Source organism: Macaca mulatta, chromosome 13, assembly GCF_049350105.2.
Source record: "Macaca mulatta isolate MMU2019108-1 chromosome 13, T2T-MMU8v2.0, whole genome shotgun sequence".
Classification (NCBI taxonomy): Eukaryota; Metazoa; Chordata; class Mammalia; order Primates; family Cercopithecidae; genus Macaca; species Macaca mulatta.
In genome coordinates, this window is record NC_133418.1 from 104,748,485 (window position 1) to 104,772,147 (window position 23,663).

Here is a 23,663-nt window from a genome sequence, read left to right on the forward strand (position 1 = left end):
GATCAGACACAGTCTTATTTGAACAAAGCAATTGGCTGATCTTAGTTGGGGTTGTTGGGAAGAGTTCGTTTTAGGTGGAGGTGGCTACAAAGACAGAAATGAGTTAGTCTTGAGGCATTGTTTATATTGATTATACAGGCAAGAATAGGTTGATGTCTGCCTTAGAATTTTGTTTATTGGAATGAGTCTGCTAATAGGCTGACTTCAAAACTTGAGGCTGTCGCTGGTTGTTTTTTTTTTTTTTTTTTTTTTTTGGCTTTGAGCGTTATCTTCACTGAAATATTGTCACTAATCAGTTTGAAATTCACTTCTGACAGTCAGTCTTTTCCTAGGAGACTTACTTTTAAAGTCAAGATCTTGTTTTAAAAAATGGGGAAGAAATTTCAGATTTATACTTGATATCTGAGCTACCAGAATGAAACTAAACTGTCATTCATTAGCTTTTGGTGTGGACTTGGATGTGATTCTATAAGGATGTGAGCTTTTCTGGTGCCATTTAACTGGATGTTAGTACGTAAAGTGTTGGTATAATACAGAGAACCACCTAACTGTGGGTCTGATAGAAGTAACTTTAAGAGGTCATTTAGTTTGTGTATTAGTATTCTATGTATTTTGGACTTAGGTTTTCTAGGACCAGCATTGTCCAATAGAAATACAATGTGAGCCAGAAAATGTAGTTTAAGATTTTGTAGTAGCCACATTATAAAAGTAAAAAACAATAAAATTATGTTCAATAATACTCTTTAATTTGTCCCGATGTATCCAAAATATTATAATTTCAGCATGTTAATAAATTCAGGCTTCTGGCTAGGTTGGATGAGTTTCTAGGTAGATGTCATTAATAGAGTTTACAAAACTTTTATTTTTTTGCAATGTATCCTTTCATTTTTACAATGTATCCTTTTTATTTTATTTTTAAAATGTATCCTTTTCATTGTTTTATTTTTACAGTGTACCCTTTTATTATTTTACAGTGTATCTTTATTTTATTTGTACAATGTATCCTTTTTTTGTAAAGTCTATGCGGTGTTTTAATAGTCCTCATTTCAGGTTCAGCTTACCTGGCTATCTATAGAAATAAAAACTTTTTATTTTAGTGATTCAGTCAAATATACTGGGCTTTTTTCCCCTTTGAATGCAACGTGAAACCGAGAGTTTGACTTTTAAAAATATATTAATACAAATAAAGATGTCCTAAAATTCCACTGATAACATTTTAGGACATGTTTGTTATGTAAGTCAGGAATCATGACATTTTATTCATTATTTTAATGGTGAAGCTTTTTGTACATAAACTATTTACTCTCCAGGAATCAAATATTATCTTGAATAAAGTAGACTAGAGCAGGAACAATTTATTCTTATTTTCCTAGTTTGCCTTCTGTTTTTCTTTGTGCTTGTATTATCTAGTGCTTTCTTGTCTTGACTCGGTTTCATTTTCCTAACCACATAAATGCTGACGTCTCATTTGTTTTCTTATAATTTGCAGTTGTTCTGTGAGAATTGTGACTAACTGCGAAATATGAAAAATATTTAAATTTTAAGGTTTTCAATTCGGTTACCATTGTAGCATGCTTGGTACCAGAATATTCCTCAGTTTTGTGTTATAGATTGGAAAGTAAAATATTTAAAAATTATTTTGTAATCCATCTCAGTAGTCAAAATTCTGAGAGAAGTAATGAATTGAGCATTTAAAAAATCTTAGTTTTATGGAAACTGTGTTCTCTGAATATCTTATCTGTGTAGTGTCAGACCCAAAAATTGGCATTTGTTAAATGTTGGATAGATGGTTAAGTGTCCTATCAGTTTATTGGTAGCCTTGAGGTTGGATTCTCATCTTTTCCTTTTAAGACCATTGCTGTCACCCATCAATACTTTGTTTTTTATTATAAAGACGTGTTCTTCTCTAGGTCTTCTTTCTGCCCCCTTTTATAATCTAATGATAGGTAACTAACCTCATGTCTCATAGGTAACTAACCTCATGTCTCTGTAAAATCTAGTAACTTTTTTTTCGGGGGTCGGGTGTGGGGTTCAGGTCCAGCAGTGGTTCCACCTCAGTATTACGGCGTTCCATGGGGGGTGTATCCAGCCAACTTATTTCAGCAGCAAGCTGCAGCTGCGGCAAATAACACAGCCAATCAGCAAGCAGCATCACAAGCTCAGCCTGGACAGCAACAGGTAGGCCTTCCTTCTGTAAAGTAATACCAAGTATTCTTTGAAATTCTTTGAGCCCCTAATGTTTAAGATTTGTGTTTTTCGACTTATGTTTCCTCACTGTGTAACATGACACCTGGCATATAGTTGATACACAAGTATTTATGCGTGGGATTTTTTTTTTCCTAGTCACTATTTTATGAATTTAAAAGATTTGGCTGTATTCAGTTTCTGTGTTTCTGTTATTTTGCGATCTTGAAATCTAGCAGTTTCTAAATTTCTTTTCCTCACTTATTAGTATGTTAATAATGTTCCCATCAAAATAATTATTCTTCCATATTTTTCCAGGTATTTAAATTACAATTTTAAATGTTAACGTGTTTCTGACCAGTAAAAAGAGATTAGTAGGTATTTTATATTTTTAAGCAAGAAATGATAATATATTTTGACTAAAGGTTAGCTTTAATTTCTAGAAAAGTAAAGATGTTTATATCTTTAAAATTTCAGCCTTTTTCAAAAGAACTAACTTGATAAATCTAAAAGCAATATATATCAGGATTCTGGCTGTCACATTCATTATATTTATACCAAAGAAGCACCATGGTATTACTTGGCAGTTAAACTTTATTCTGAATTTCCTTTAATATATGCTATTTATTTATTTATTTATTTTCATTTATTTTTTTTTTTTGACAGTCTTACTCTGTCACCTAGGCTGGAGTGTAGTGGCATGATCTCGGTTCACTGCAACTTCCACCTCGGGCTCAAGCGACTCTCATACCTCAGTCTCCCAAGTAGCTGAGATTACAGGTGTGCACCACCACACCCAGCTAATTTCTTCTATTTTTATTAGAGATGGGGTATCACCATGTTGGCCAGGCTGGTCTTGAACTCCCGGCCTCAAGTAATCAACCCACCTCAGCCTTCCAAAGTGCTGGGATTACAGGCATGAGCCACCGCCCTCGGCTAATATATTTTGATTCTAAATAAGATGCTCTGTTGAAGCTGTTTTTGGCTCAGTCCTTGGACATCATATCACTTCATTGTTTAATAACTTATTTTTTAATCTGTATCTCTGGACAAACGTAATGTCACATTAGCTTAAAATATACACACATGTGTTTGATTCTTACAGAGAGGGACTTAAAATGACTCCCTCTTGTCCTGAGTAGTGTAAAATTAATGATTAAGTTTATCATGCTTGTATATGATTGCTACAACAGCTATGTATTCCAGAATAGCAAACCTTGACCAGACTAAATTTCCACCTTGTTTTCATACAATCTTGTGTTCTTTTTAAAATATTATGTTTAAAAGCTGCTTTTACTCTTATTAAGGCTTCTGAATCCTGAAAACTTGATTTGGTCTACAGCAGTCTCATAACAAATTCATACTTTATTTGCCAAATCTTTTCGTATTTCCGTTTTCAGCCTTAGAAAAAAATTTTTTTTTTTTTTTTTGAGATGGAGTTTCGCTCTTGTCGCCCAGGCTGGAGTGCAATGGAGTGATCTCAGTTCACCACAACCTCCGCCTCCTGGGTTCAAGCAATTCTCCTGCCTCAGCCTCCCAGGTAGTTGGGATTACAGGTGCTTGCCATCATGCCTGGCTAATTTTGTGTTTTTAGTAGAGACGGGGTTTCTCCATGTTGGTCAGGCTGGTCTTGAACTCCTGAGCTCAGGTGATCCACCCGCCTTGGCCTCCCAGAGTGCTGGGATTACAGATGTGAGCCACCGTGCCCAGCCTAGAAAATAATTTTAATAAAATCTAATTTTAGGCCGGGTGCAGAGGTCAGGAGTTTGAGACCAGCCTGGCCAAAATGGCGAAACCCCATCTCTACTAAAAATACAAAAACTTAGCCAGGTGTGGTGGCGTGTCCCAGCTACTGGAGAGGCTGAGGTGGGAAAATCACTTTAATCCAGGAGGTAGAGGTTGCAGTGAGCTGAGATCATGCCATTGCACTCCAGCCTATGTGACAGAGCGAGACTTCGTCTCAAAACAAAGGATAAAAAAAAGAAAAAAATCTAATTTTAAAGTCTTTAAGATTTTGCCATTCTTCCTACTCCCAAACAAATCTTTAAAAAAAAAAAAAAAAAACTACCGACTGTTAGCAACAGGTCTTACAGCACTGAGCTCTGGGGGCTTGGTGCACTGACGTGGGGCCAGCCGTGGGGAGGCGGGGATCAAGTGGCCGAGGCCAGGATTTTGGCCACCTCCTGGGCAAGTTGCGGGACAGTGGCGCCGGGAGCAAAAGCGGCACAACGCAGCTCATGCACTTGGAGTCCTTTTATGAAAAAAACCTCCTCCTGGGCTTATCAAGGAAGATGAGACTAAGCCAGGAGACTGCATACCAGATGTACCAGGCAATGAACATGACAGGGAATTTCTGGCTCACACACCAACTAAAGGACTTTGGGACTTTGGATACCACTGGGGAAAGAAATCAAAGTTAAGAAGTTACTTTTCTTTGGATTGCTTCATAATTTCTTGATGATGGAAAATTCATTCCTAAAGCAACAAGATTAAAGGATGCTTGGGTTGGCGTTGCAAATGGTATGGTCACCAAACGGCGACAAAGAATGCCCTTTTTTAATCAAAGGCAACCAAAAGTTAGAACAGTTCAGAGCAGCACATGGAGATCCCATGTATGGCATCATACGAGGCAATAAAAGACATGAAAAGGATGTAAGGATACAGCAGTTAAAACAGTTACTGGAGGATTCTACCTCAGATGAAGATGGGAGCAGCTCCAGTTCCTCTGAAATAAAGAGAAACACAAGAAAAAGAGGAGGAAAGAAAAGCATAAGAAGAGGAAAGAAAAGCATAAGAAAAGGAAGAAGGAGAAGAAAAAATGGAAGCACAAATCTTCTAAGTCAAATGAGAGTTCTGACTAAGGGTGACAAGGACTTGACTTGTTCAACATTCTCTTCTCAAGAATTAAACACTGTAGCCAAGGAACAGAGGAAGATGCAGTCAGATAAAGTACCAGCATAGAGAGGCCGAGAGAGGAGGATATGTGGCTCACAGCAGTGAGCTCCCACCCGCCTTCTGGTGAAGATGTGACCCCAGGAGGAGTGTCTCCTTCCATGTGCTAGCTCTGGATGGAGGCTGATTTTAGGCAGGAAAGTTTCTTCCATGTTGTCTTCCCTGCTGGTCACATGAGTTTACCATTCATTCTTTTGAAAAATCTTCCACAAGGTGGCAGGACTGAGGGAATCTCTGAGGCGTGTCTTCCAGGCCCAGCCACAGCTTGTGCCCTCCACAGTGTGGATTCAGTTCAGGTGGAAGACAGTCTGGAGTCTTCTCTGTTGTTGAGAATAATAAAAGCTCATTATTTATTTTTTTAAAAAAACTACCTTGTTAACACGAATATTAGAAATAGTTATTAACCAAAGATTTTCTGTAACCTCCCATGTTGCTTTATAGATTGTTCTAGCTGTTAAGAGCTAGTGATTGCTTTTGATGTTAATGTATTTTGTGATTTTTCATGCTAAATCTACATTTCCTTGCATGTAAATGTTTAAAGAATATCCAAATGCTGTTTGTAATAAATACACAGTTGTCCAAGATAAATTTACTTATCCATTATTTTATATTGATTTTAAGAAAATCATTTTACCTTTGTAGGTTCTCCGTGCTGGAGCAGGTCAGCGTCCTCTTACTCCCAATCAGGGTCAGCAAGGGCAGCAAGCAGAATCACTTGCGGCAGCTGCAGCAGCAAATCCAACTTTGGCTTTTGGTCAGGGTCTTGCTACTGGCATGCCAGGTATACAATTGGTCATTTGTGGAAATTTGAATAGATTTAAAATGTTAAGTGTAGGTACTCACACTGAAGAGTGAAAAGAAATCAAACTGTATTTAAAATCTTGCCAACCTATAACGAAATATTTAGAACTCAGATGCTAATAATTGAAATCAGTATTGATTGTGAGAGTCAGTGACAGGAATGGCAAATATGTATCAGAATTCTCAATGCAGCCATTTTTTATAACATCTATCTAAACCTAACCCAGAATTTTTAGTATATAGCTTCAAGAAGTAAAACAGTTGTTGAGAGTTGGTATGCAAGACAGAACCTATTTGCCACTCCTGCCTTGTAAGAATAGTTGTTAATACCAGAAGAGTTTGCAGCTAATGTTTTTTACTTTGAACCCTGTTTAATTTTGTTTAGCCCATTTATAGCATTTAAAGCTATTATTTATAACTTAATAGCAACAATGTCGATAATGTGTCTATGAAAGCCTAGTATAAAAAAATTACAGTATAAAATTTCTACCTATTGCTACTGTACAACTTTTGGGAAAGGGCAACAAAGTACTTTTTTTGTGAAACGATCACTAATAATAATGGAGGAAGGAAGGTTGTTTTCTAAGAAAAAAAATGCAGCACTTGTTTTTAAACTTTAAAGCTATATTTGAATATCAACAGATAAGGCATAACTTGCCATTCTTTTCTGAAGATTTAAGTATGCTTTTTTTCACGTTTGGTATATCAGTGGTTGTCCCTATATCAGTGGGTTACTTATTAATAATATTTGAGTTCCAATTTCCATTTAATCGTAATGCAGTTTACTTTTCTATTCAGATCATTTAAGAAATATGTTCAGTGTATTGGAAAAAATGACTTGCATGATTGAGGGTTTCTTTTATATATTAAGTACTTGTAAATATTTGGTATGTTATTTGAAGGATTTCTATTTCAGTTACATTTATTCTTCTCTGGAATTCTAAGAACTGAATTTATCATCTTGTGTGGTTCACGGGATAAAGAGAAGATTTTCATCATGCTGTCCCTGAAGTAGAAATGATAGTACAGTGGGTGGCATTCTCATTATTTTATTTTTTATACGCCAGCCATATATTTTTGCTTCCTGGACTCTACTGTCATGGAGTCATTGTGGATTAGAGACCTTGGCAAAAGCAGACTTTTGAGAAGTGGACTGTAAAGCTGAAGTTGTTTTAGGCACATGGATGTTGGGCTGAAAAGAAGTGAGCTGGGAGTTTTTGAGGGCCACTAAGACTATTTTAGGTTCTTCTTAGGTTTCAGCTATATGTAGAACGGGGAGAGGAGTTATGGAGTACAACAATTTTTCCTGCTTAACTAGTTTCTCTGTGGAACCTGGAATTAAGAGAGTGCCTCTGGCCTGCATGTATTTGCTGTGTCCTATAACCCATTGATCCTCCTAGGCTCTTGATGCTGGCCCTATTACTCATTTCTTATAAATACCTTTGCTCTTTATATTCAGCTCATAGTTTTATTTCTTCTTCTTTTTTTTTTTTTTTATTAAGATGGAGTCTCACTCTGTCACCCAGGCTGGAGTGCAGTGGCACAATCTCAGCTCAGTGCAACATCCGCCTCCCAGGTTCAAGCAATTCTTGTGCCTCAGCCTCCCGAGTAGCTGGGATTACAGGGACACACCACCATGTCCAGCTAAATTTTGTATTTTTTTGTTGAGACAGGGTTTCACTTTGTTGGCCAGGCTGGTCTGAAACTCCTAACCTCAAGTGATCCACCTGCCTTGGGCTCCCAAAGTGCTGGGATTATAGGCATGAGCCACTGAGCAAATAAAATCAAAGTATTTTGCTCTTAATTTTGTTAATTTCAATCTTACAATTTAGTTTTATATTCATATTTCTTCTTTCCCTTCTTTGAGAAAGCTCTTTTTTCCTCTCTTTTGCTGCTGTTCAACAGTGAATTCTGTTAGTAATTCTAGAAAAAAGCAACTTTTTGTTCTATATTTGTCTAAAAACAGTTGATTATATCTTTTGAGTGATGATAAAAATAGGTAATTTTTTTTTTTTTTTTTTTTTTTTTTTTTTTTTTTTTTTTGAGACAGAGTCTCGCTCTGTCGCCCAGGCTGGAGTGCTGTGGTGCATGCAGTCTTGGCTTACTGCAACCTCTGCCTCCCGGGTTCAAGCGATTCCTCTTCCTCAGCCTCCTGAGTAGGTGGGACTTCATAGGTGCGTGCCACCATGCCCAGCTTCGTAATTTTAGTAGAGAAGGGGCTTCTCTGTCACCAGGCTGGAGTGCAGTGGCACAATCTTGGCTCACTGCAACCTCAGCGTCCCAAGTAGCTGGGATTACAGGCACTTGCCACCAGCCCAACTAATTTTTGTATTTTTAGTAGGCATAGGGTTTCACCATATTGGCCAGGATGGTCTTGAACTCCTGACCTTGTGATCTGCCCACCTTGGCCTCCCAAATGCTGGGATTACAGGCCTGAGCCATTGCACGCAGCCCTACCCTTTTTAGAAATATAAATGTAAAAACCACTCTCATAAGAAGGGCCTTACTAGAATTTGTATTTGTATGTTTCGGTGACTTTTGGGCTGTTCACATGATCCCTTCACACTAAAACTTTCTTTGATGCCGCCTTTACTTCATTCTGCCCAGACTGTGACGATGAAATAATTCTCGTTTTCCATATCAAATAGTTACATAGTTATAAAGCTAATGTGTATACTAAAAAGGGCTCACTTGAGAAAATCGATGTTCCTTCAGGGCTCATACTTTAACTCTTCTTTCTAGCTTTCTTCAGTACTTTATCAGATCCCTAGTTACTGTCCTGTTCTTAACTCTTCTGCTTTATCTTGTGTGCTATTGTTTTTCTATCTTGAATCTTAAGTCTTTCCCCCTCCCAGTCCTTCGTTTCAACCCACTGTGCTGTTCTGCCTGTTCAGTCCTAAAAAGCTTTATCTCTACTCTGCTTCTCTCATGGACTATTAGTCAAAATTTATACTCTACCCCATACCTCTTTTAAATTCTGCCTCCATAATTCCTTTGTAGTGTCTCTAATATAAGTTAGAGACAGTTACAAACTATAATTTCCTCTGTATCTTTTTATGCTCAGTTTGTTGCACAGGTGAACCCTGTTGACTCTGTCCAACTCTTTGTAACTCCTTTCTGCTGAGTGGTATTTCACTGGTAGCCTTTTCACCTCTCATTGCTTTTTTATTAGTCTCTGCTTCCTCTATATATATCCTTAAATATAAAAGACAGTCTGACTTAATGGCTACCTTCTTCAGAGTTAGATTTGCTGTATTTCCACCACATAGCTATTGTGTAACCATGCGCAAGTTATTTTCCTCTTTGAATTTTGGTTTCAGATAGGAAAAATGGAGATCCTTTACGCTTATTCCTTAGGAGAGTATATTTTCATTAATCCTTTCAACTGTCAACCCTGTGAGTTTACATCTGCATCTTGAATTCTTTTCTGAACACCTAATACATACATGTCTGTCCTTGTACCAAACATTTCTACTTTTATGTTGCAGGCACTCTTCAAATTGAAAATGTCAGAAAATGAACTCACATTTCCAAATGTTCCTGTCTACTGTTTACCTTGTTTCACTTAACTCTACTATTCTTTAGAACTAGAAACTCTTAGCTTCAACCTCAAAGTTATCTGTAACTATTGGTTTTCTTCTATGCCTCCACATCCAATGACTTACCAATTCTCTACCATTCTGCCTCATGGTCATTTTTATTTTTATAGAGGCAGTGTCTGTGTTGCCAGACTGGTCTTGAACTCCTGGCCTCAAGCAATTTTCCTGCCTTGGCCTCCCAAAATGCTGAGATTATAGGCCTACCAAATGTCTCGAATTCCTTTATAGTCCTGTGCTTTAATGCACTAGACCATATACTGTTATCCAAACATACCATGCACTTCTATGCCTCTAGTCCTAGCTCATGTTCCTTTTTTTTTTTTCCTAGCTTAAAATACCCCTTTATAAATTTTAAACAAAATTGGTGTGTATAGTGTTTGCTTTTTAAAATTTCAGCCCATAGACATTTTATGATTAACTTTCCTTCTCATCTTAATATGGTCCCTTTCATGAAGCTTTCCTCAATCTTTCCCGGTGCTCATTCATTGATAATTATTCCCTTGTCTGCTCTCTTTGGCGTATTACTCGCACCTTTCTTTAGTACTTCTGTATGCCTTGCATTTCATTTAGCTATTTGTGGTTTATTTTCACCATTCTACAACACTTACTTTAATGTGATTGTAGATGGGAAATGTCTTAAAGTTAGAGAGTTTTGTTACTCTGAAGGGAAGTTGTTAGATCTATGTCATATGTTAAAGTTGATGGCATTTTAGAAATAAGGAGTGTGTTTCCTTCTCTGCTAGATTACATAATTCTTGAGTATGAGGACCATGTTTTTTAGTTTTTGTTTTTCAATTCCCCATGTCTTGTCTTTCTATATCACTCTTCCCTACGTCTTTTTTTTTTCCTTTTCCCACTCTTGATACATTCACCTAACCTTAGTCACAGACTTTCTCAGTAGCAAAAAGATAATTCAGACGAGATCAGGCATGATCAGGGTGGTATGGCCATAGATAAAACAATAATTCAATGGAAATTAGCAGCTTTTGAATGGAATTATAGTGAAAATGCTACATATTTAAACTTGTAGATTAGAACAAAAACAGAACATAAGAGAATATATAGGTTTTAATGATTACATTAGAACATTAGGCTGGAAATGAATGAGATAAGCATTTATCCAGAAACTAAAAAGAAAAAAAAAGAGAATGAAACCAAAGAATGTAGAAGGAAGTATATAATAAAAATTGGAGCTGATGTGAATGAGATAGAGAACAAACAAAATAATTATCCCAGAAATTACTTTGAAAAGACAGTGAAGTTAACCACCTCTTTGAAAAGACAATAAAGTTGATAACCTCAGAGACTCATCAAAACAGAGAAGGCATAAATAACCAATAATAGGAAAATTAAACGGTCATTAGCTATTAGGAACAATCTCATGATAGTAAATTAGAAAATGTAAACTGGATAAATTATGATGTCCATCTTTATCATAAATAGAAACTCTGTTCTTATAATTCTTAGGCCAAAAAATAATGGGAATCCTTGATGCCTTTTTTCCTCACATTCCACGTCTAATCTCAGCAAATCTTGAGGGCTCTCCAAATTCAACTACCTTTCTACCATCACTTCTATTTTGACTTGGTCCTAATTACTTCTCTGGATTAGCTTTCCATCTGGGTTCTCACATATCTTCTTGTCCCTTTTTTCTCCCCTGTGGAGTCCTCTCTCTACGCAGTAACTGAAGTAAATGAAGTAACTGAAGTTATCCAAACATACCATGTTACTTCAGTAACTGAAGTAAATGAAGTAAGAAACGTCAAAGTAATTCACTCCTCTCCTAAAAACTAATGGTTTCCTGCCTGAAGTCAAAGTAAAAGCTCAAGTTATTGCAGTGACCTGTAAGGATCTGGCCCCTTGTTGCCTGTCTTACTCTTCCCTCTGTCTCTCTTCCAGTCGTACTGGCTTACTTTCTGTTCCTTCTATTTGGAAATGTCTTCCTATAGATATCTGCTTCACTAGTTCTCTCAGTTTAGATTTTTCCTCGTATGTCATCTTGTTATGGAGATTCTTCAGGACCCTCCGCTTCGAATTATTAACACTATTGTCACTGCCCAATAACTTGTCTCCACTTTCCCTGTCTGATTTTTCTCTCCTTTTAATATGTAAAACTGTCTAACGTACCTTTTTACTTATTTTTCATTTATCTCACTTGAAGCAGAAAATAATCCCCTTTAAGGATATTTTTCCTTATTTTTCCCTGCTTTATCCCAGTACCTAGAATAGGGCCTGGCATGTGGTAGCCACTTGATAAATATTTGTCAAATTGATGAATTAATGAAAAATTAAGCTAAGTACAGAATGAGAGTGGGAAAAAATATTCTGTGACAAAGGAACAGAATGCACCAAACCCCTGTGCTGAGGGGAAGCATGGTGCCTCTGAGGAGTTTGAAACCCCATTTTTCCCAAAACATAAAATAGGTACTTGGATACCGGGTAAAACTAGAAAGACAGCCAGGAACCAACCAGATCACGTTGTGGGCCATATTCAGAGTTTTGCTTTTCATTTCAAACCCTTTGGAAGGTTTGGAGCAAGAGTGTGGATTGATATCTTTTAATATCAATCTCAGACCACAGTCTCTGTGGGGAATGTGTTATAGACACGGAACAAAAGAGCAAGGGCAGACCATATAATCTGGTTGGACAGGAAAGTAATCATCACAAGAATGGATAGATTTGAGAAAGATTTAGAAGGTAAATGAACAGGCCTTCAGAGATGAGTTGACTGTGGGTTATTTTGTCTCTGGGAATTTATATATGCCAAATTTAATTAAGTAGCAGTTAAGTGCTGTTTGATTTGTCAGTAGAGTGTTTATAGCCAGATGTCCAAATGGATTTACTTTTATTTTTCATTCAAAATCAGATGTTAAGTAAATGACAATGTTTTTGAACAAGAATATTTTTTGTGTGCCTTGGATTTAGGACTAGACCACAAATACTAGTTAAGACTATTGACTGGTATATACATCTTGAAATTTACTAGTAATGTGGATGTTTTATTAGCAGCGTGCTAATGCTTATTCTTGGTCAGAATTACTGTATTTACTGAAAACAACATATGCATGTGGAAGTTTCAGTCTTATAGGTAAAGTGTTTATCTGAGCGTTGTTTATTATATTTGAGCTGAATTTAGCCTACTGTGTTTAAAGGCAATAAAATGCTCATGCTGCATTATCACTAATTTTACTATAACTCTGATTTCTGCATAGTGTTAACAAAATAAGACTAAAATTGATGTTGGAATGTATTTCAATATAGTGTGTGTTTTTAAAAACTTCTTAAAGGGCCAGACACAGTTGGGAGGCTGAGGCGGGAGGATCGGTGGCCCAGGAATTAAAGACTAGGCTAGGCAACATAGTGAGGCCCTATTTCTATAGAAAATAAGAAATTAGCCAGGCCTGGTGGCGTGTACCTGTAGTCCCAGCCACTTAGGATGCTGAGGCAGCAGGATCATGTAAGCCCAGGAGTTCGAGGCAGCAGTGAGCTATGATTATGCCACTATGCTCCAGCCTAGACAACAGAGCAAGACAGCACTCTTTAAGGGAAAAAACAGTTGCTAGTACATTTTTTGCTGATAGTTGTAAGGTTATTGGGCCTCAGTTTTTGTTGCTTTATGAGGCAACCTTTCTCAGCTGAGTTCCAGAAAAGAATAAAGCCTTATTATTCTAAAGTGTCCACAGTGTATATAGTTAACTTCTCTCCTGTGATTCCAGAGTGATGCTTGTTATATATCATCCTGAGGAGAATTAACAAAATACTTACTTAAATCATTTTCTGTGTTTTTGGTTCAACAGGGAATCTCCATTGAGAAAGTCTGTTAAAAAGTTAACTTTATTCTCCACTAGTTGTGAAGATTGCAGATTTACCTACCTTGTGCTTAAGGCTACAGTAGAACTAAAGCCTGTGTGATTTTTAATTAAACTCTAGCTTGAGAATCTTCACAAATAGAATGTTTGGCTTAAGTTTTTAAAGAGATGGTTATAAATGAAAATCTAAGGGAATGCTGGTAATAAGGCACTTGGTTTTGAACTTCAATGAAATTGCATAGTAAACATTTCATAAAGTGTTCTACCTTGCTATTTCCAGTTTTTTTAATCCTTCCTCTTCGAAGGACTAAATGGTGGTATTTTTTTCTAATATCAGCCCTTCTTTCATAGTCTGTAGTTTCTATATTAAGGAAAATACCTCTTCATTTTGTGGCCCCTAAGTAAAATTTAGAGAAAAAGTGTTTAATGACAGTCTATTACTTTTTCATATATTTAGTAAGACCTTGTCAAATGTGTTGCGTTGCCTATATTAACTGAGGATTTTATACTAATAATACAAATAGCTGTGTTTTCTAGTTGAAAAATACAAATGCAGGGGGAAAAAATATGCATGTTTTTGTAATAAGTGCTTTCATTAGTGAACATTTATTTTATTTAGGCTATCAAGTATTAGCTCCAACTGCCTATTATGATCAGACTGGTGCCTTAGTGGTTGGCCCTGGAGCAAGGACTGGCCTTGGAACTCCAGTTCGGTTAATGGCTCCAACACCTGTTTTAATTAGTTCAGCAGCAGCACAAGCTGGTAAGTGTAACTGACATTTTTAGGATAATATTTTTCTGGTGTTGAGATCTCGTTTTTTAAATACAGAATAATTTCCTGGCTGGTTTAAAGAAGTATCTGAAATTTATTTTACAGCAGCGGCAGCAGCAGCTGGAGGAACTGCAAGTAGCCTTACAGGCAGCACAAATGGTCTGTTTCGGCCAGTTGGCACTCAGCCACCGCAGCAGCAGCAGCAACAGCAGCCAAGCACTAATCTGCAATCTAATTCATTTTATGGAAGCAGTTCTTTGACTAATAGCTCCCAGAGTAGTTCTTTATTTTCTCATGGACCTGGTCAACCTGGAAGTACATCTCTTGGCTTTGGAAGTGGTAACTCTTTGGGTGCTGCTATAGGCTCAGCCCTCAGTGGATTTGGTTCATCAGGTAAGTTTTTTTTTACGATGAGCATACTCTGCTAAGTGGAAGAGGTATATGAGTGTGTTTAACATTAAAATAAGCAATAATAGCATGTAGTATAGGAAGGACAGGAATAAAGTATTGGACTACTGGTTTAATTTTGTAGGGAAAAAAGTATCCTGCAAATCTTTTTAACACTCACCAATGTTTAACTCATTACAAGCAGCCTATTCTTAACTCATATGTAATACATTTCCTTTTTCCCTGGCTCTAGGAATTGATTACTGTAATTTTTGTTTTAGTAAGGTTATTTGGGTCAATATATTATTCACTAATTATTAGCTCATCTTCATTCACTACATAATATTAATGTTTGTGGAGGTAAATATTTTGCCATCTTAAATTTTTGGTATTTTAAAGCAGTTATCTTTGTGTGCTTATTAGATGGTTTATTCTTATTAAATGCTGGTAGTTTATTACAGTTTTAAAATTTGGCCTAATACAAAAAAATACATATGTGTGTGTATAAATAATGAAATGTTCTCAACAGAATCCCCTAAGAAACTACCAGTATGGTAGGTTTTTTTAGGTTAAATAAGTTAGCCTTTGTCACTAAAAATTTACTTAAAAGGGTATCTATTCATGTATCTTAGCTTTATATGACACTTAAGAAATCAAAATTTTAAATAGCTTCACTAAATAATTGACCCAGTCAAACTGGTTCCTGGATCCTGTGGTAGAGGAAGAACTAAGTGAAATCAGAAGAGTCCCACGTTGACTTCTTGTTGATACACTTGGTGTATTCTGTGAGTTTTCCACAGTACTCAGGAAACATTACGGAAAAAACAGCTGACCCAGTTCTATTGGTGCAGTTGGCAGCCTTTTCTTCATGAGGATAGGGCTATTTGGACTTCAAGAGATTTTCTGTTTCTATAACATAACTTGCTACAGTCCTTAATATCTGTTTCTCATCTCTTTTCTTACCACATCAAATTATATTCTTTTCTGGTGTGGAAAATGGCAGAACTAACACATGCCAGGCATTATTAACAATGCTTGCCAGTTTTCTAAGGGAGTGTCTTCTGAACTTTTATCATTCATATATACAGGAAGGATGGTCTAGAACAGCCATAAACTTTTAGATGGCAGAATCTCTCTTCATTTATTGTCATGAAATACAATAAGTGAATGTCATATTTGACTGACACAAAATTATATAAAGGCTGCTCATAAGAATCTCTGAGGGAAAATCCAGTGAACATGGGGATTGTTAAATCTTTTCATTTTTGTACTTGAGTTTTTTCATTGCTTTTGGAGTTGTGTATCTCTTTGTCCACCTCACGCACTCCCATAGGACTCATTCCTTGTTTCTAACACAATTGGGACATTTTCTCCAAAGAATCCTAAATATTCTGAGGAAAACTGGAAGAACAAGTAACATAAAAAACTTCTGGAAATAGTTTCTAAATTATAAATTGTAGGCCCTAAATAATTCAGAAAAAAGAGAGCATTGATTAAACCCCATGTTTCCTTTCTCACGTAGTATGTCACTGATGGTCTGGTACAGATTTCTAGGCTCCTACTCAGTTCTTTCAAATTTCCATTTGTTTCTTAGGTAAGGCTCTTTCCCCCTTTCAAGAATTGACATGAACATTTTGTCCCCTACAGATGCCGTTTCCCCAAAACTAACCTTCACGCCTCAGTTATTTACAAGCATGGCTTACTCAATTCTGACTCCAATCTGTAAGAGCTTCATTTTACCTTGCTTTAGAGAGCATTAGTGATTGCCACCCCTGAATGCCAGTAAAGAGTCCATCATCTCCCTTCTCTTGGGCATTTTGTGGGAGTTTATTCAAGTGCTATGCATATGGACTCTTACAGCTTTGCCCACTGCCTTTTCACATTATGGCAATTACATACTTACATGAACTCTAAAACATAATGTGGTTGTGTGCCTGTATGCGCATATATAAGTAACATACACAATCATTCTCTTACCTCTATGATGAAATTATTAATGTTTAACAGTGTTAAATACCCCATTTTATGATACAGTTGGCCAAGAAGCCTAAACGTCGTAACATATAATTTAAATCATCTTTTCTATGACCTGTTATTTTTTTAAAGAGTTGTTACAATTGAAAGTTTATAATTTAGCCTTTTTTTCACAGTCAATGAATGATTAGCAGTCCGTCTACCCTCTTAGATATTTTAGGTACACTTTGTTTCATATCTCATAGTCATACTGTTGGAGATAATTTAGTCATATAGTAAAACTTAAAGAGCCAGCTTCTTTATGTTTAAGGTTATTTCTGAATTATTTTTAAATGTTTGGCTTGGCTTTTCCTTTTTGGAGGAAAATAATATTGCATATGTCAAAACTGGTTTATTGGATTATTTGTCAGGGGAATAATGCTCTCATTAGAGAGCTGTTGTCTTTTCCATTGTCAAATTGTTTTCTGAAATAAATAGGAATTTAAAATGTAGCCATATTTTAGAAAAATCACTTTGACAGTGTCCTTTTAAATTAGCATAGTTAATGTAGCATACATTGCCAGTTTTGCCAAAACCAACTCAAAAATAGCTGTTTTATTACATGTGCTTATAATACATTTTTGCAATAAAAATGCATATAGACACCTCTAGTATTTTCTTACTGTGATATCTTAAAATGTAAAATTTTCAACCAAACATGGTCAGTCTCAGGAACTGCATTGGCTGGTATAAAAGGTTGAATAGCATTATAATCTTTTGCCTAATGTGGTAGCATAAGCCTGTGTTTTTGTTTTTGTTTTTTTACCCCTCTATAGAATTTTGAATGTGGCAAAACCAACGTAATTAAGTTTTCTGTCTGTATTATACTCTTACCTTGGTCTACCCATGATGTACACTCCTTAATTTTTTTCTTTATACCCTGTATGACCTACTTATATATGACTTGTGGTTAAATAAGATTTAATAGAAACTTACAGATTCCTTGGAAAGCATTGCCATATTGGTCCGAATATAGAGCTTGTCATTTAAAAATGTATTTGGCAGGTTCAGAAATGTGGTTTGAAATTTTCTTAGATGTAAAAGTTATTCAGTTAAAAGAGGCTAGTGCTTAGAAATAGGAAGGAAACATACTTGAATATATGGGCTTTAAATGAGACTTGAGAACTGAGAGTTTTGGACAGCCCTTAGAGATGCATGCAGTGGAATTTGATTATCCAGACAGGTGTTGATTAACAGCCAGATCTTGATTAGCTTTTCTAAGCATGTATAGCTCACCAGGACCTACATGGCCTTTATTTTCTGCACTATAAAAGGAAAAAGGATTAGAAGGATAATAGTTACATTTGGTATTAAGTAAAAATTCGGTATGCAGTGTATTAAGGGATGTGAAGTAAGAGAAATTGTGTATTGTCTAATGACAAAAACCTGATCAGCCTTGAGTAAGGGGCTCAGGAGGCAGTACTAGCATCTTAGGAGTGGAAGAGTCCTGTGGGATAAGTGAAAGCATGTCTTTGGTTTGATAACAATGAGTGCTATTAATTTTCTAAAAGTTGAGTTATTTTGTAATGTAGTTGGAAAACAAGGGAGAATGTGTAGTATGAAAAATACTGTTGAGTTAGCTGCTCTCTGTATTTCACAACTGATCAATATTCGGGCCAATATGGACTTAAAGGGCTGTGTTTTGAACACAGCTAGACGACAAATTACATATGAATGGTGAAGGAAATGTACTAATATTTTATTTATTCATATAATCTTTTCTTGGCATTGAGTTAACGTCTAAGAAGCAGGTTCCAGAGATGAGGATACTACCAGAATTTAAACTTAATGGAATTTAATCTCTAGCATGTCCTAATGCAGACAACTTGCAATTCCAGGGTTTATAAATCATACCAGGGTATTAAAGCACAGTAATCAGGTGTGTCAGTGGTAAATATGTGTGAAATAATGAAACATATGACTGCTCTGTTAAGTATTTGGTTCTTTATTGGGGTGCATTTATACCCTTTTATGATTAATAAGTTAGTATATATAGTTATCACAGTAATTATCTTCTCCAAAATGTTTCTAAAAATAATTATTGTGATCACTTCTGTTATTGCCCAGCGAGAGTTGGGGATAGGTTTTATTCAGTTAACACTGTATGTAATTAGGGTTTTTTTTATTTCTTCTTCAGTTGGCAGTTCTGCAAGTAGTAGTGCCACAAGGAGAGAGTCTCTATCTACTAGCTCTGACTTGTACAAAAGATCTAGTAGCAGCCTAGCACCCATAGGGCAACCATTTTACAATAGTCTGGGATTTTCCTCCTCTCCAAGTCCAATAGGCATGCCTCTGCCAAGCCAAACTCCAGGACATTCACTTACGCCACCGCCATCACTTTCATCACATGGATCCTCATCCAGTTTGCATTTAGGTAAAAAAAAAACCAAAACCCTTTTTATTTGTATGTATACATGTATGTGTGTTTGTGTGTGTGTTTATAATATATGTAAAATATTTAATGTTGGATAAAACATGCCAAATTGCTTTTGCTTTTAGATATTAGTCTTTTGAAAAAGTTCTCCTTTCATGAAAATTAAAAGTGAGGGTCTAATGTACAATAAGGTAAAGACCCCCCCCATTGTTTCTTATGTTTCTTTTATGAAATATAATGGTGTGTTTTTTTTGTCTGTGCTTTTGATTTGTGTGTTTTAGAGCATCTGAAAAGTCAACTATTTAAACATAATAGTGAAAGAGAAATTTCACTCTCAAAAGATTTGCACACCATAAGAAAAACATTAGTTACATAGCTACTGAACTAGGTTAGTACACTGGTTTTTGCTTTGGTCTTTCAATGCCTGGCCATTTTACCAGAGAATTATTTCAGTGAATTTGAATTTAGTATATTTGTCACTTAAGGAAGCTTATGGGCTTAGGCCATATACTTCTCTTTTGGATATGTTAAAAATGTTTTAGGTTTGTTGTACCCCTGAAGTTGGAGCATTGAGAACTTTGTTTATATTTGTATATTAAAATTGTTCCCACCCCCAAATAATTAAATTGGTGGTTACCTTTTTTCCTTCCCCAGGAAGTATTTATCCATGCAGATAATACGTTTTGAAGGGCTTTGGACATCAGAGGCTGTGTATGAATCCCTATCTTGTCAAAGAAATTATTTTTTAAACTTTATTTTGAATTTTTATAATTCTAGTTATTCAGCTGAAACTGAGGGATTCTATTGACAGCTTTTACGTATTTGGAAAGATTTAAATCAGCTTGTGTTTTAAAAAGTAATGTTGCTACTGTAAGCAGATGTACTGTAAGTTAGTGATCATGTTTGACCACCCCCTCCAATTAACATGGGTATAGCTATTTAAAAAAAAAAAAACTTGTTCATACAATAAATGTCCATGTAACAAAGATATCTGTTGCACTGTTCATTTTGATTTACATTATTGCACACACAGTGGACTAGATTTCTTTTTTAAAGACTCTGGTCCTCCACCCCAAATTCTGGGCCTTTGCTCATTTGAGGATTTTGGGGGATACTGAACATATACAACCAATTAATGTATTCAGATGGAGTGCTAAGATCCACTTTGCAGCACTAGATGTGTAGATTTACCAGTCTTTAGCCTAATACTGTTCTTCATTTATCATCTATTCTTAGTCGCAGGAGCTGCTCAGCTCCTGATTTCTGTTATTACTGCTCAGGCATCCCCCCTTCATAAGACATGCCTATGAAATGGACACAAAAATTTGGAACATAATAAACCTTAGATTAGATCTATCATAATAGTTTTCTGTTTTATTGTTAAGATTTTGTCATGTCCTGTCATCTTTTCATAGGTAAGTTTCAAATCAGATTCTTGTTCAGCTCTTACTGCTGTGTTGTGCTTTAGTGCCTGTATAAATGGCAGTAAATAGGTTCTACATAGCTTGCTTAGAAATCGGATATAAGTGACTTTTTAGATGTCTCTGTGATTAAAGAGCAGTCTAGATATGTGCTTCTCTTTCTTTAGGTTGTAAAGAAACCAGCCTAATAGATGCTTAGGGAAGGAATTCTGGTCAATTGTGGGAAATAATCACCACTGGGCCAGCAGTTCTGCGTTGTAGACTAACATAGCTTCAGCTTGAAATATGCTGTTTTAATACACCTCTGATTGAAATTAGTAATTATCTGTGTTATTTTCTTTTTGTGACCCCCAATTTCCCGTAGCTTTAGTGGTAGTATGACTGGCAACATTGTTAGCAATGAATAGACCCATACCAGGTTGAAAATAACTTGAAGGATTTCATAAATGTTCTCTTTGCATACTATTCATGGAAATAATCTACTCTGCACCTCCCTATGAATGGATCATGATGCAAGACTTTCATGCTGTCCAATAAAAAAAAGAAAAGTATTTTAATTATGTACCCATGAAGTGAATTTATTTATGAAGCAAGTCTCAAGGCTGATGGCATAAAAGACCTATGGAAATGGAATTTGCATATTTTTAAGTAATTTTACTGATCTCACATATCAAGAATATGAAATCATAAGATAGAGATAAGTTCTCTCAATTCTCATTAGAATTGGTTGGAATTCCAGGTTATTTTCCTGGGAGATTTTAAGATGTGAATGTTAGAACCATTACAGTTACATGTAAAGCTTGAGATCTGCATCCCCAAAGTATGTTCCTTTGTTAGTATTAGTTATTTGAGATTCACAGAATATGCCCAGTAGCAACATTCTCTGCTGTCTTCCAAAAAAAATTTTTTTTTCATTTTTTAAGATAGGCATGTAACCAACACATGTATTTTTAGCAGGATGACTAGTAATCACTTTTTGATTGAAGTGTAAGAATTTCAGTGCATAGTTCTGGGGTGTTGATTTTTTCATTAAAATCTAAAACACTTGTTCAAATTTGCAACTCTGTTGCTTATTCTAATAAAATTAGACGCATGAAAAAATAATTTTATTCTTCCATTTTTATTGTGTGATATCTGAGGTTCTATTTCTAAAACAATAACTACAGTATATCATATATTTTTAAATAATTTATTAACTCTAATCTCCTTAATTGACTTAAATGTCTTTAACAGTTGTTCCGTTTGAATCACAGTCAAAATAAGGTTCATACATTGCGTTTGTTTGATATGTCTTAATGTGTAATTGTTTTTTCTTCATCTTTTTTTCCCCTTTCCATTTATTTGATGAAGAAACTTTGTCCTATTGGTTTTCCCACACTCTTGACTTTGCTGATTGCTTCCCCATAGTGGTATTTAAAATGTTCCTATATCTCTTTCTTGTAAACTGGAATTTGATCTAGAGGCTTGGTCAGATAGTTTATGAGTTGGCTGGTTTATTTTGACAACATGGGGTTCTGTTACTTTTTGTTGTACCGTATCAGGAGACACGTGTCTGGTTGTCTCCATTGTGAGATGACCAGCCTGATCCACCTAATGGTTTTGGCAGCCTTTGATCGTCTTTTTTTTTCCAGAGGTTGCAAAATGGTGATGTGTTAATTGTGTCATTCTTTCTTCATTTATTATCTGGAACTTTTCTGTAAAGAATAACAACTATCCCTCATCCGTTACCCTGAAAGATAGTTCATGTAAGAGTCAGAAGAATGCATGATTCTTTCCTTTACTTTCAGAATAACTTTGATGCCCAGCAACCTTTAAAGGTGACTCGTGTTTTTATTCTCATTGTTATCTACATGAGAACATACCAATTATTGGGGATAATTGGTATGTTTCAGTTCATTGCAGTGTAAGACATCAATTTTATATCTATTTTTGATTCTAAAATTACACCTTCTTTGGCCCCTTGGAGCCCCTTTATATTGGTTTTCATGTTGACAACAACTTGGAGAGAGAATAATTTTGAGATTAGTTTTTACCCTGAAATGCAAAGAACAATATAAAATTCTGGGCTTCAGGTTCAATATTAAATATTGAGTTATTTTCTCATGTTGTATTAATCTATAGGAGGGGGGCAGTCTACCTACAGTTGTTTTATACATCATTGTCTAGGATAGAAGTCAACATCTTTTTTTTTTTTTTTTTTTTTTGAGATACTTCACTCCTTATGAAGAACATTAACTATTTCTAGTATTGCCTTATTTTTCTACCTGGAGCTAGCCGGCTAGTTCTTTCCTTGTTTTCCTTCTTTTTCTTCTAATAAACTTTTAAAATACAGTGTTGATAATTTTTTTAACTCCAATCTTTATGCTCATAGTAATTTGATTGATGAGGAACTTATTAGGTATAAAGCAGTGTTCGTATTTTTGTTATGTAACTTAGGTTTTGACAAACTAATGGCTTCTTGCCCTGTACCTCTTCATTTTTGAACTGGCTATTTTTTCCTTAAGAAAAAAGGGTGCTAAAGTGTAACGTGGGCTTTGAACTCAGTAAAATGTATTTAAAGGGGACCATCGTCAGGGGCAGTGGCTCATGCCTGTAATCCCAGCACTTTGGGAGGCTGAGGCGGCAGGATCATGAGGTCAGGAGATCAAGACCATCCTGGCTAACACAGTGAAACCCCGTCTCTACTAAAAAAATACAAAAAAAGTAGCCAGGCATGGCAGCGTGCACCTGTAGTCCCAGCTGCTGGGGAGGCTGAGGCAGGAGAATGGCGTGAACCCAGGAGGCAGAGCTTGCAGTGAGCCGAGATGGCGCCACTGCACTCCAGCCTGAGCGACAGAGCAAGACTCCATCTCAGAAATAAATAAATAAAAATAAAAAAGAAAGGGGACTATCTAGTCTGAAGAATGTCATGTATTCAGCAAGTAAATGGCTGTGCTTTAGTTTGCTGTGGATAATAAAATTTCATAACCTGTCTTTTCTTCCAATTACAGAAAATTTTAGTAACAGGCAAGATATTGTAAATTTTTAGAATCATTCTGTTATAATTGCTGGCCTTTGGCAGACGTAGTCCTGTGCTTCTCTTATAATAAAATATTCAGAGAAGTAAAATTAGTAAGGGTCACCTGCCATTTTTCTGAGTTTCACATATAATCATTAATGAAAGCAGAAAACAGTATGAATTATTTGAAGCATTCACTGAAAATACTGTTATCCTTTATCAATTACAGTTCTCTGTAACTGAATAGCATTTGATAGTTTATTTTTATTTTTTTTTATTTTTTTTTGAGACGGAGTCTCGCGCTGTCACCCAGGCTGGAGTGCAGTGGCCGGATCTCAGCTCACTGCAAGCTC

The 23,663-nt window shown here is 35.9% G+C and overlaps 1 protein-coding gene across 14 annotated transcripts in view; it reads left to right on the forward strand.

Moving 5' to 3' along the window:
• Nucleotides 1-23,663, forward strand: part of PUM2 (pumilio RNA binding family member 2) — a 104,893-nt gene that overhangs the window by 53,903 nt on the left and 27,327 nt on the right. For 7 of the 14 annotated variants that reach the window (XM_015111784.3, XM_077960094.1, XM_077960092.1 and 4 more), the window contains 5 exons: nucleotides 2,036-2,178; nucleotides 5,779-5,917; nucleotides 13,965-14,108; nucleotides 14,223-14,510; nucleotides 18,655-18,891. In XM_015111784.3, the coding sequence (XP_014967270.1) occupies nucleotides 2,036-2,178; nucleotides 5,779-5,917; nucleotides 13,965-14,108; nucleotides 14,223-14,510; nucleotides 18,655-18,891 (951 nt within the window). The remainder of the gene's footprint in view (nucleotides 1-2,035; nucleotides 2,179-5,778; nucleotides 5,918-13,964; nucleotides 14,109-14,222; nucleotides 14,511-18,654; nucleotides 18,892-23,663) is intronic. The other 7 variants (XM_077960099.1, XM_077960096.1, XM_015111789.3 and 4 more) reach the window with 1 other exon arrangement.